The sequence below is a fragment of the Momordica charantia genome (assembly GCF_013281855.1).
Source record: "Momordica charantia cultivar OHB3-1 chromosome 10 unlocalized genomic scaffold, Mcharantia_2.0 BLBB01000010.1, whole genome shotgun sequence".
In the NCBI taxonomy this organism is placed as follows: domain Eukaryota; kingdom Viridiplantae; phylum Streptophyta; class Magnoliopsida; order Cucurbitales; family Cucurbitaceae; genus Momordica; species Momordica charantia.
In genome coordinates, this window is record NW_028275158.1 from 8,276,460 (window position 1) to 8,288,559 (window position 12,100).

The 12,100-nt window shown below is 31.1% G+C and overlaps 1 protein-coding gene across 2 annotated transcripts; it reads left to right on the forward strand.

The window, feature by feature from the left end:
* Nucleotides 1-2,389: 2,389 nt before the first annotated feature.
* LOC111012889 (palmitoyl-acyl carrier protein thioesterase, chloroplastic) lies at nt 2,390-7,202 on the forward strand. Of its 2 annotated transcripts, none has more exons than XM_022287192.2 (7): nt 2,390-2,619; nt 2,690-2,871; nt 3,707-3,840; nt 5,375-5,488; nt 5,707-5,878; nt 6,272-6,343; nt 6,682-7,202. In XM_022287192.2, exons 2-7 carry the CDS (start codon nt 2,845-2,847, stop codon nt 6,904-6,906), a joined length of 744 nt encoding a protein of 247 aa, XP_022142884.1. In that variant the 5' UTR covers nt 2,390-2,619; nt 2,690-2,844; the 3' UTR covers nt 6,907-7,202. The 2 variants fall into 2 exon arrangements, with proteins under 2 accessions (XP_022142884.1, XP_087974401.1); XM_088118275.1 differs by having other exon boundaries at nt 2,719-2,871.
* Nucleotides 7,203-12,100: the final 4,898 nt, after the last annotated feature.

The following is a 12,100-nucleotide window of genomic DNA, read 5'->3' on the forward strand; positions in this document are numbered from 1 at the left end:
AATAATGAGAGATAAAATTAAAAAATGTTAAATTAATATTATTTAAATAATAGGAACTAAACTAAAAAAAATACCTAAACATTACGACTAGATTGAAAAGAATAAAAAAAACATTAAGACTAAACCATATATAAGTATTTTAAAAATAAAAGATTACTTCTTTTTTTGTTTTAGCATTTGTAATTTCTAAAAAGAAAAAAAAAGGACATAACTGAAAATGGTATATTTTCAATTTTTTATGAAATATTAAAATTAATTAATACTAAATACGTTTCTTACCATTAAAACATAATTTAATGATATTAGGCAACTGATGACAACCCATGTAGAGCTTCCCCACTTACAATATCAAAATTAAAGGAAAAATGCAAAAACTATGTTTCCAAGGTCTCAATTGGTTAAGACCACCTATTTTCGATCACAAAATTGTGAATACGAATTCTTATCCCACGTACTGTACTAAAAAGAACTACATTTTAAAAAGGGTTAAAATTTTACCATTCTTAAAAGTCAACGTTGGACTACCCATTATTAAACTTGAAAGAAAAGAAAAAGTGGTTACAATGCCCTACTCTCAACCATCTATTTAAGTCACTACTTTCCTAAATTTAGGGAATTATTGCAATTAAATTAAGCCTTGAACACACTCAATCTTAACTTGAAAAAACAGATGCAAACTAGTTAAGACACATATCTCTAACCAAAAGGTTACGCGTTCCAATCCCACCTCCACATGTTGTAGTAAAAAAAGAAAACTTGAAAAAACAGTATAAAAACCTCCCAAATACACCATAAATGGTGGGGAGAAGCCCTAGAACCTAGACAAATTGTCAACTATTAAAAAAAATCACAACTTGTATTTAAAATAAATTAGATATATTAATATATATTTGATTTAATTTAGAATTTTCCATTTTTCATGCTTACATTATTATGGATTCCAAATCTCTAGTTTTCTTTGCATTTTAGCCATATGGATGCATTTCTTCTCTTTTTTTTTTCCCATTTTTTTTAACCCGGCGTTCAGATATTCATACAACCTCACCTATGTCTTTTTTATGTTTTACTTTTTTTTTCCATTTGAATTTGGGGTGTTTTTCTTTTCGCATTAAATATATTGTTAGGCGGCTTTCAATCTAGAGCTTATAGTCTGAGATTTAGAGATTAGAGGCTTTGGAATTTATGGCTTATAGGTTAGGGTTTAGGTTTTAAATTTTGTTTGAATAATATAATTTTTTATTTATATATTTGTTAGATTTTTCTGTGATAAAATATATTTATGGGACAGTTGCAAATGTGACAAAAATATTTAGTAAAATAAGCAAAATAACAACCACATTTAATTTTGTCAAATATAACATTTTTTGCAATAAAAAACGGATGTCCAATTTTAAAATTACAACTTTACCCTACAATATATCTGATACACACCTGTAATATATCTGCACTGTAACTGACTACTCATATATATGCCTTTGATATACCACTTATATAATAATGATATAAATTGATTTACTTCTGATATAACAATAATATCTACTGAACTTCTAATATGACTTACCACTTATATACGTATGATAACCATTGATTTACCATGCTGATACAACATTTATATATATTTGTAATATATACTCGATATGTCTCTAATTTATCATTGATATACAAAGGATATACCACTTATATAACTTCTTATATATGATTATATGATTTAACACTAATATAACACTGATATATATTTGATATATACTTATATGCTTCTAGTTTACCACTGATATACCTTTGATATAACCATGATATCTACTAATATAATTATGATACATGGGTGTTGATATAATACTATTATATCAAATATTTTTTTTCATATGAAAACAATGGTGCAAAAAAAAAATTAAATATATAAAGTTTTTGTATAAAAGGTCTATGTGGATCACATGCACGTCCAAAAAATAAGTTAGAAATCTGATATACTTCATAAATTTAAACAGTTGATATCCCTTATATTTCGTAATTAATATTAATATAGAATAAATAGTAGTGATATAGTAATCAACACTATTGATAATATTAGTATATCAATCAACAAATTGCAATGATAAACTAAAATTAAAACAGCTGATATACCACTAAAAGTTAAACATTTGATATACCTTATATTTAGCATATCGTAAATTAGATGTACATCAGATATACATATTAGATTTTGAACTCATTCCCTCTAAATATTTTTTATTTACCTTGACTCCTTTGTCCAGGTTGAGTAACAATGTGACCAGCACAAAGCCTGAACCCAAAATCTCATGAATAGGTGATGCCACAGTGGTCAGAACTCTTGTTGCTGTGCCATCTCCCAATGACTCATGATGGTTTTGTTCCATTTGAATCCTACAAATAGCTCTTTTCTCTCATCCAAATTAAAAGGCTCCACTCCACCAAAAAATGTCTTTATTATGCAGTTCCAATTTTGGTAAGGAAATACTCTCAATCTTGAACAAAAACCAAAGCTTTGGACATACAACAAATACAAATAGCAGAAGATTATTGAATAATATCAATATAGTTTAGCTACATCAAGAGAACATTTACAGCTCAAAAATAATGTTGCTAATACGATCACCACAGGTAAAGATTTGAGATTGAAAATCTTTTTTGTTTTTTTTAAATTTTTCAATACTTCTTGTTAATTTCGTAGGTGAGTTTGGAAATATTGATGATCATAAGCTGATCAGAAAACTCGACATAAGGCATGAGCACTTGATTAGGGGACAACTAAGGAAGGGTGACCTTGTTTACGAGCACAATTTCTTGATCAAATCATATGAGTTGGACCTGGATAATAAACCAACCATGGTTTCTATTATCAACCAGTTACAGGTTCGAGTCGTCTTTGTTTGTCGATCTAACGTTCTTGTTTCTTATTTTCTATTTTCTATTTTTATTTTCTATTTCTTGTTTAGTTTATTTTTCTCTCTTTCTAAGAAACAATTTAGAATGGCATTTAGTAATTATATGTTGTTTTATTTATTATTATCATTGAAAAGAAAAATCTGTAAACGGGAACACAGATTTTTTTTTTTTTTTGAAAGGGAAAGAGAGTTAATCATTAAATATAAGTGGCCACGTGGGCAATTTGTCATTGCATTTCATAAGTAAAAAAATTATGGAACTAGGAATAAAAAAAACAAGAAACTAGTTTGGAAAAATTATAAAAATGGCGTAGAATTTTGAAAATTTGAACTTTTTTTCTGAAGAGATGAGAAGGATAAATTATTAAGACCGAGTTTGATACCATTTTGTGTTTAAAAGTTAAGCTTAAAAATATAATTTTACCCTTGTGCCTCTTTGTTTATAATCTACTTTTTGAAAACATGGTCAAAATCTAAGTTAAGTTTTGAAAATTAAAAAAAAAAAAAAGTGGTTTTTTAAAATTTATTTTTGTTTTTTAAATTTAAATAAGGATTCAAATTTGTTTTTTTAAGGTTAAAAATGTATCAAAGTAATTGTGAGGAAACAAGGTATAATTTTTAGGTATCCTTTGATGACCATTTCATTTGTAGTTTCATGTTTCTAAATTATACCTATTATTCTACAATTTCATTACTAAGTTTTTCGCATCTCTTCAAATCATATTTGAATTTTTTGCCAAATTTTAAATAAAAAAATTTTAAAAAATTACTTTTTGCTGTTAATTTTTTTTTTCCTTCATTAGGAGTCAGCAATAAACCATTTCAAAAGTTGTGGGTTGGTGGAGACAGGATATGCCTCAACTAGAGAGATGGATAAAAGGGGCCTCATATGGGTGGTTCATAAATTGCAGGTCGTGGTGGATCTCTATCCTTCTTGGTAATAAATTATATATTTCTTTATTTCATTATCGTTATGTAATTCTCAATTTTATTCTTTGGGTATAATTTCTTTTAATTAAATTCTTCGGCTAGAAAATCTGAACAGAGAGCAAACATTTCATTAACATATTTATTAACATATTTGAACATGTAGACATGCCACTTGAATTTTAATAATAGGTAGATTAGATATTTCAGGTGACAAATTACATTTGAGTGGTGACAAATTATATTTGAGTGGTATGTTTGCGTGTTCAAAAATGTTAATAGATGAATAATTTAACGATACATAACATTTTTATCCAGAGAGTTTGACAGTATTTTTTATGGGAGGAGGACTTGAATGGAAATTTTAATACTGAATTGAGAATTTTAAAATATTAAAGCCTTAATTTGAGAATTTCATATGATATACTAGTGGGCAAAATGTTCATTATTTATCATTTTATTATTTTTATCTTAAGAGCAATTTTATCATTCAAATACAAATATCTCTCTCAATTCTTCTAATTTTATCTCGGTTTCTAAACACTATCTCTTATTCTTTACAAATTTCTACCTCTATATCAGTTACTCACTCCTCAAATTTTCTCTGCCTCTTTCTAAATACTATCTCTCTACTTCTACAAATTCCAGATAATGTTAAATAAATGATATTTTGAATAAGAAATTTGGACGATGGGTGGAGAAAAAAAGTCCTAGAGTGAATGAGAAATAAAAATACTTAAATGATTAAGGAGTCATTTGTTTTTTAGGAGGTAGATGTCTAACATCTTCAGATATTTAGAATTTCGGATGTCGAGAATATTAAATATTTGGCATATTTAGATAGCTATATTTGTTTTCTAGAAAAATTTATAAGGATTTTCGAGAATATTTAGATAGTTACGTTGATTCTGCATGATTTATTTTTGGAAATGTTCTAAATGTTTCAAAATGTCCTTACGAATTTTGATGTACATTAATATTAATATAATTTATATTTATATAATAGATTTGTTTTTATTAATTTAATCTTTTGTTTTTTATATATTAATTTCGTATATTGTTTTTTTTATATTAATTTCGTCTACAATTTTTGTATGTTATTTTGTACCATTCATACTGATAATAAGTTTTTTTTTTTAAATAACTAGTATTAAATATACCTTTCATTTTCAATTTTTATATGAAAAAATAATTAAGGACAAAAATGTAAAGAAACGATGCCCTCAACATAAAAATGTAGAATACTCAAGCATCCAAAACAACTTAAATGAGAAATGGTGGAATTTGAGTGAATTTGGAGAGAGAGAAAGAGTGGCATGGGGAGAGAGTGGGAGAGAGAATTGGTAGAATTTGAGGAGATGGGAAAAGAAAGAGGTAGAGAGAGATGAATGACAAAATTACCCTCAAAGTAACACAGAAAATTATTAAAATTAAAGGGGAAAACAAGGAGATAAAGTTTTTTCTTAACGTGCCTTATATAGAGTATATATTTAGCATTCAATAATCATTTCTTTGAAATTCATGTTTTGAATTTGTTTTGGAAGGAATGATATTGTTCAACTAAGCACTTGGGTTTGTGTATGTGGGAAGAACAATTTTCGTCGGGATTGGATCATTCACGACAGTAAAACCGGTGAAGTTTTGATTCGTGCCATATGGTTAGCTCTCTTCTCCTTCTTCTTTTTCGTTTGTTAGAGTACAACAAGTGGAGTAGGGAATTCCAACTCATAACTTTTTAGTTAGAGAATTACCATAAATTAAGCTCATGTTGGTGGCTCTTTTTCTTCTCCTCTTAATTTTCTTTTTTGTTGATTTGTATGCTACAAAATATAACAACTTTAATTTGGCCATTAATATATAAGTTTACATTTTGCAGTTTTTATGCTCTGATGAACAAAGATACAAGAAAATTATCAAATGTTGATGATGAAATCATGGCAGACATAACTCCCTTTCTTTCTAATTGTGATCCCATCGTCAAAGAGGACAACAGCATCCTAAGGAAACTAGACGTTAATTCAAAAGATTGTATTGGCAGTCATTTAGTTGTAAGTTTTTTTAATAATGTTTTTATATTTTAAAAATTATGCTTATTTACTGACGTTTTCTTGGTTTTTAAAATCTTACTTTCATAAATGCATGCTTTTTTTTTCATTATTAAATTCAAGTTAAGTTTCAAAAAATTAAACAATACTGGTTTTAAAGTTGTTATCAAACGTGCACCCTGGCTAAGACTATTTTTTGGAACCTAAAATTACCTAATCGGAAGTTTATTAATAAAAGAAAACTTATCATGAAGAACAGAGAAATCAAATACGAATTTGTGATTTTAGAAAATGGCCTAATCAATCAATTCTTTTCAATCTTTTGTAATCTTTTAACTTATCATAAATAACACAATTTTCTTGAATTTTTTTTTTTATTTTTGTGTGAAATTGTAGACTAAATCATGTGATTTGGATCTCAACCAACATGTTAGTCACATCATTAGCTATATCAATTGGATCCTCGAGGTATGTTTTCTCTTCATTTTTAATGATATTTCTTTTTTATACTACATCGTGAATAAAAAGGTGGTCCTTCGAATATGCTGAAAATTTGATTCCTGATTTTTAATGATAAATCAAGACAGTTCAATTAAGAAAAAATGATAATACGGCTGAATATAATATCAATATCTCATTACGCAATCAAGTTTTATGGATAATTCAGAAATATGAATAAGATCCATATTTTATCATATTTTAGAAACAAGAACTAAATAAGAAAGTAGGATTTTTCTTTCTTTTATTTATTTATTATTTTTTTTTTGGTAAAGTAAGAATGAAAAATGAAATATATGTTGTTTCAGAGTGCTCCTCCAATGGTAGTTAAGAATCATTGGCTCTCAGCCATAACCATCAAGTATCGAAAAGAATGTGGAATAGACAGAAAGCTGAAATCTTTATATGTTCCCATTAGAGACGACAACAATGGCGATGAGAGCGAAGAAGGTATCAAGTTCCAACACGCATTTTTCACCGACGAATGTGAACTCGTTCGTGCAAGAACCGTTTGGAAACCTAAACCTACATAGAAACGTTTTCTTTTTGGGCGAAGTGTGTGGTTGTTTCGTGATATTAATCGAAGTTTACATAAGTTGGCCCGAACACTCATGATTAAAAGAAAAATCATTTTGAAGCCGTACGTATAGTCATTTCAACCTAACCCCCTATTCTCTTGAATAAAGTTTTGAAAAAACAGGTGTAATGTGGAATAACGGCTCCATTCCCATGAGCTGTAGAGAGTTAGCTATCCCTCATCATTATTCTTAGTATGCCTCCTCATCTTTTGTGACCATATAATTTTATGAAGCAATATTATTTATAACGATATGAATATATATTTTTATTATACTTAAAATTACAATTTCTCCTTCTTGTTTTTCCACAAATGAGCTCGAGGCTGTGATATTTTATTTTAATGATTGTAGAAGGTGTTGGTTGAAAAGAATATGAATATTTGCTCGTATTTTAAAGCATTATTTTGCTTAGAAGTACAAGGAGGATTAGAGTTTAGTCCTAATTTAGAGTGGTTATTGATTTTTATTTTTTGGACTTACATTCAGCCATTTGTACGAGGAACATAGTGCTTGCCTATCTTCTTTGCTGACCACCAATTAAAATTTAACAACTCTTTAATTTTTTAAAAATAGGAAAAAAAAAACATTCTTTGTATTTCTTTCTCTTACTGTTGTTAAAAACTTTAATTGTGGTCAACAAAAGATGGATATCGACCCATGAACAAGTGTTTTAATTATCAATTCTCACCCAACTTGTTTATCTAGCTAATGTTGTAATGTTACTTATCTAATGAATATCAACTGTAAAAATTTAATTGTCATCTTAACAATTTCTAGACTTTGATTATAACGTTGTGCTTAAAAAGTAAGAGAAAATGTCAAAAAAGTTATTGAGAGGGCGAAGTAGATTTAAAATCTTAATAATAGTGTAAGAAGAGGTGGTTTTTCTTTAAGACAATAGATTCTCTAGTCCATAATTTCAAAAGGATGAATGACATTGTCTATGTTGAAATTTGTATAATTTTAATTTACTTTTGAAATCCATACAAATTTTCAAACTGATAAAAAATATTATTATTTATATAGTTCAAAATTATGTCATACTTTTAATCGATATTAGACTATGTTGGTTAAGAACTACAATCATTTTTTTTAATACATGTTGCCTGATTAATGAGCTGCATGGATCTATTAGGCTAGGATTATATATTTAGGATCAAATATTTAAAACAAAAGAAAAACTAAACTAAAGCCTTGACCTCCGTTGGGGCCTTATAGACCTCTGTATCTTGTTTATTGTGCTATTCGGATTGATGTCTATTTTCGATGTACTATTTGACCTAGAAATTGTTGCTCGTCTGCCCAACCGATAGTTATTTCGCCTTGACCCTTATTTTGTTGATTGCCTTTCTTTGTTTTGTTGCTTTGCTATGGCTGTAAGTTTGTTTTCTCGCTGTTTTCCCCTGTTTTTTTTTTTTTGCTTTGACCTCGGGATGTGAGGTCCTCTTTCTTGTCTTTTAATATATTTACCTTTCGAAAAAAAAAAACTAAACTAAAGCACTATGGGAAAATTGGTTTAAATTGTAGGGTGGCAAATTGCTTTGATTACTAAAGTTTTATATAAATATTTTGATATAATTAATATTTATGGAGTTTCATCTCACAATCAATTGGCAATAGGATGAGTAGTCCATGTCTATTATAAATCCTTGTTAGGTCCCTTATATTTTCAATGTGGGGTCCTTGACATGCTTCCTCAAGATCGAGGTTCTTTAAGCTCACTGATCTTGGTCGGATCCCATATTTTGAACCCGATGCTCATTTGAGTTTTTGGGCTCTGATACCATATCAATATTCATGGGTTCCATCTCAAAACCAATTTACTTAATAGGTCCCTTATCTTTTCAATATGGGATCCTAAACATACCCCCTTAAGATGGTGCCTCTTTTGGGTTCACCAATCTTTGGATCGGATCCCATTAGACCGGATGCTCATTTGAGCTTTTTGGGCTCTGATACCATATTAATATTAATGGGATTCCATCTCACAATGAGGATGATGAATGTCTTAGCCAACATGTATGAAAAATCCTCGATAAATAATAAGGTTTATCTCACAACTAAATTTTTTAATTTGAAAATGACTGAAGGTACATCTATTACTACCCATTTAAATGAGTTTGAAGCGTTGATTAACAAATTGGTAGATGTTGATTTTGAATTCAGTGATGAAGTTTATGTTATTTTGTTGTTAAGATCTTTGCCTGATAGTTGAGAACTCATGTGAGCTACTACATCAAATTCTTGCGAGAAAGAGAATTGAAAATTGTAGATGTTAGAGATGCAGCTCTTGTAGAAGAAATTCGTATAGGAAAGACTATGGTATTGCTTCTACTTCTGGTTCAGCATTTAATGTGGACAGAGGAATAAATAATAACAGAGGTTATGAGAATCAAAGCAAGTCGATAAACAACAAAAGCAGGTCCAAGAAACAGCAGGTTTGAGTGCTGAAATTGTAGTAAAACTGGGCACTTGAAGAGGAATTGCAAGGGCCTGAAGAGAACTGAAGGGAATGAAGTCGGTGCAAATGTTGTTGAACAGATACATATGCTCTTGTTCTTGCAGTTAAGAGCACTCACGACACATGGGTCATGGATTCAAGAGCGTCTGATATAGAAATGAGTATCACGGAGTGCACGGGGAAAGCCTACAAGAGGAGGAAGCTCAAATAAGCTCAAATGAAGCTTATGCTCAAAGTCAACCCAATCATGAGCCAATCATTATGCCACAAGGTCTAATCACAAGAGCTAGAGCTAAAAGACTACAAGAAAGGTTGAATGGTCACTTCCAAGTTAAGGTGTTCACACTTGGTGAAGAGTTGCATCCTTTCAAGCTTAAAAAGACATCTTGTCATCCAAGAAACTTCATGAATCTAAAAATCCAAATTCATCCACATATTTAATTTATTATGTATTTTTCAAGGGTTGTGTCTTTTCAATTACTATAAATAGAGATGTACATTTGCTTTTGAAACACAACATTTGATGAATTAAAATTTTAGATTGAGTTTAATCTCTCTCAAGCTCTAAACTTTCTTTGTATTCTTGTGTTTAGAATGCATGTTTTAGAACTTTCAATCTAGTTTGATCAATTAGATTGTGGAGAGTTCGAAATCTTGAAGATAGGAACAAGTTATCTTTTCTTCTTGATCTTTGACATGTTACCAAGCATAAATCTGTTTAGCTTTCTTGGGGTTGGTTCATCATCTTGTTATTGGGGTTATTCTTGTTATTGTTGTGGGGGTTCACCTTGAATAGGGGAGTTCTCATGCATAATTAAGATAGTTCCTTTATCATTGATGTGCAGGGCATTCTAAAGTTTCTTCTTTTGGAGGTTACAGATACTATGTGACTTTAATAGATGACTCAAGTAGGAAGGTATGGATTTATTAATTTCTTGAACATAAGTCTGATATATTTTTTGTTGTCAAAACTTCAAAGTGTTGGGAAGATTTACTTACCGATAATATTTTCCCCTTCCACAGTTCTTCAGTGAAAACAAAATCAACTACAAATAATATGAGAAAATAGGGAAAGCACAGAAACAACACTAAATAAATTTATACTGGTTCACCCAACTATGGGCTACGTCCAGTCTTACACGATAATGAGTTCTACTATGATATTTGGGATAAATACAATGAGTCTCACAAACGCTCTACAAAGCTCTCTCTAGATGCTACAACAATAGTCACATAGCTTCTAAGCACTACGACAATAGCTACCTAGGAATACAGAATGAAAAACCTCACTCACCTCAAGAGAACGGGCTGCCAACAAAGCTCTACAAGCTAACGTTCTTCCTTTTCTTCCCTGCCAAAGAACACCACCACCGCCATTTTGTGCACCAACACCACCACAAGAAACACATGACCACTATTTTTATTTGGGTAAATGGCTAGCCACAAATTTTGGCTTATAAAACAAAACCAAAAGACAGATAAGATAATTGGGCTTTAATGTTATTTATGCCCAATTAACACTTTTATTTTATTTTGGAGTTTTTTACTCCACAATTTTATCTCAACAATCTCCCACTTGGAGACAAAACGACAATTTCGCCTCCCACTGTAACAACAGTGTCCCCCGTGACTTAGTTCTGACTGCACCAACAGCTTCTAACTGATCAACACCCTCTTGGCACCAACCAAGGCTCAACTCCCATTGCACCAACAACTTCTAACATCTTCTTGGCACCAACCAAGGCTCCATCTATGATTGCTCTGAGACTGAGCAATCCTACATGGTCAAGTCTCCTAGACGTAAGAGACACAGTCACGTACTCCCACTCGAACTAAGTGGTCCTCAACGCTTCTTTCTTCACTCGCACCCAACGATTCTTAAAGAAAGATTTTCCCTCTGATGACTTGGCACTCCCACACAAGTTCGTTGCACTCTCGAGACCTCACCCTCGACCTCAGCACCAACTGTAGTCTTTTTCCTTGATGCACTCTTTCGCCTTCGCGACTTCATCAACTCCCTAATCCGTATGACAATTGGGGCTTTATCCTGATAGTCTGCTGAACACCTCACTGAGATGTTCCCCTTTCCCTTTCCTCTACTTCCCAACTGTTATACTTGAACTGATGACAGATTCTCTTGATCTGTATTGACTATCAATGATGCTAGTTCTTTCAAGTCTCCCCTTGAACTATCTGCAGCCCTATGCATAACTTGTCTCTCTGATCTTTTGGCAACGCTGAACGTCAATACGTACACTGAAGCTTCTCTGTGGCCAACAACCACTACCTTGGATCCTTTTATAAGTTTCACCTATTTTCTGCAAACTCACTTTTGTAGCCCTCATCATCCAGTTTCCCCGCTGATATCAAATTCATTTTAAAATTGGGTACATATCTGAGACCATGCAAAACTAACTCGATCCCACTGTCAGTCTTCAGGCGCACCTCCCAAATTCCTCTGACCTTGGAGAGTCTCTTGTTCCCTGTCCTCACCGTGCCATAACTACCTATAGTGAGGGACGTGAACCAACTCCTATATGAAGATACATGCACCGAAGTTGCACTATCCACTACCCACTCTGATGATTGGTCTACATGTGTTGTGTTTCCCTCAATACACGCTAACACATCCGCTGACATGCAATTTAGAGTGTCCTCATTTTCCCGATCCTCCTTAAACTTCCTGTA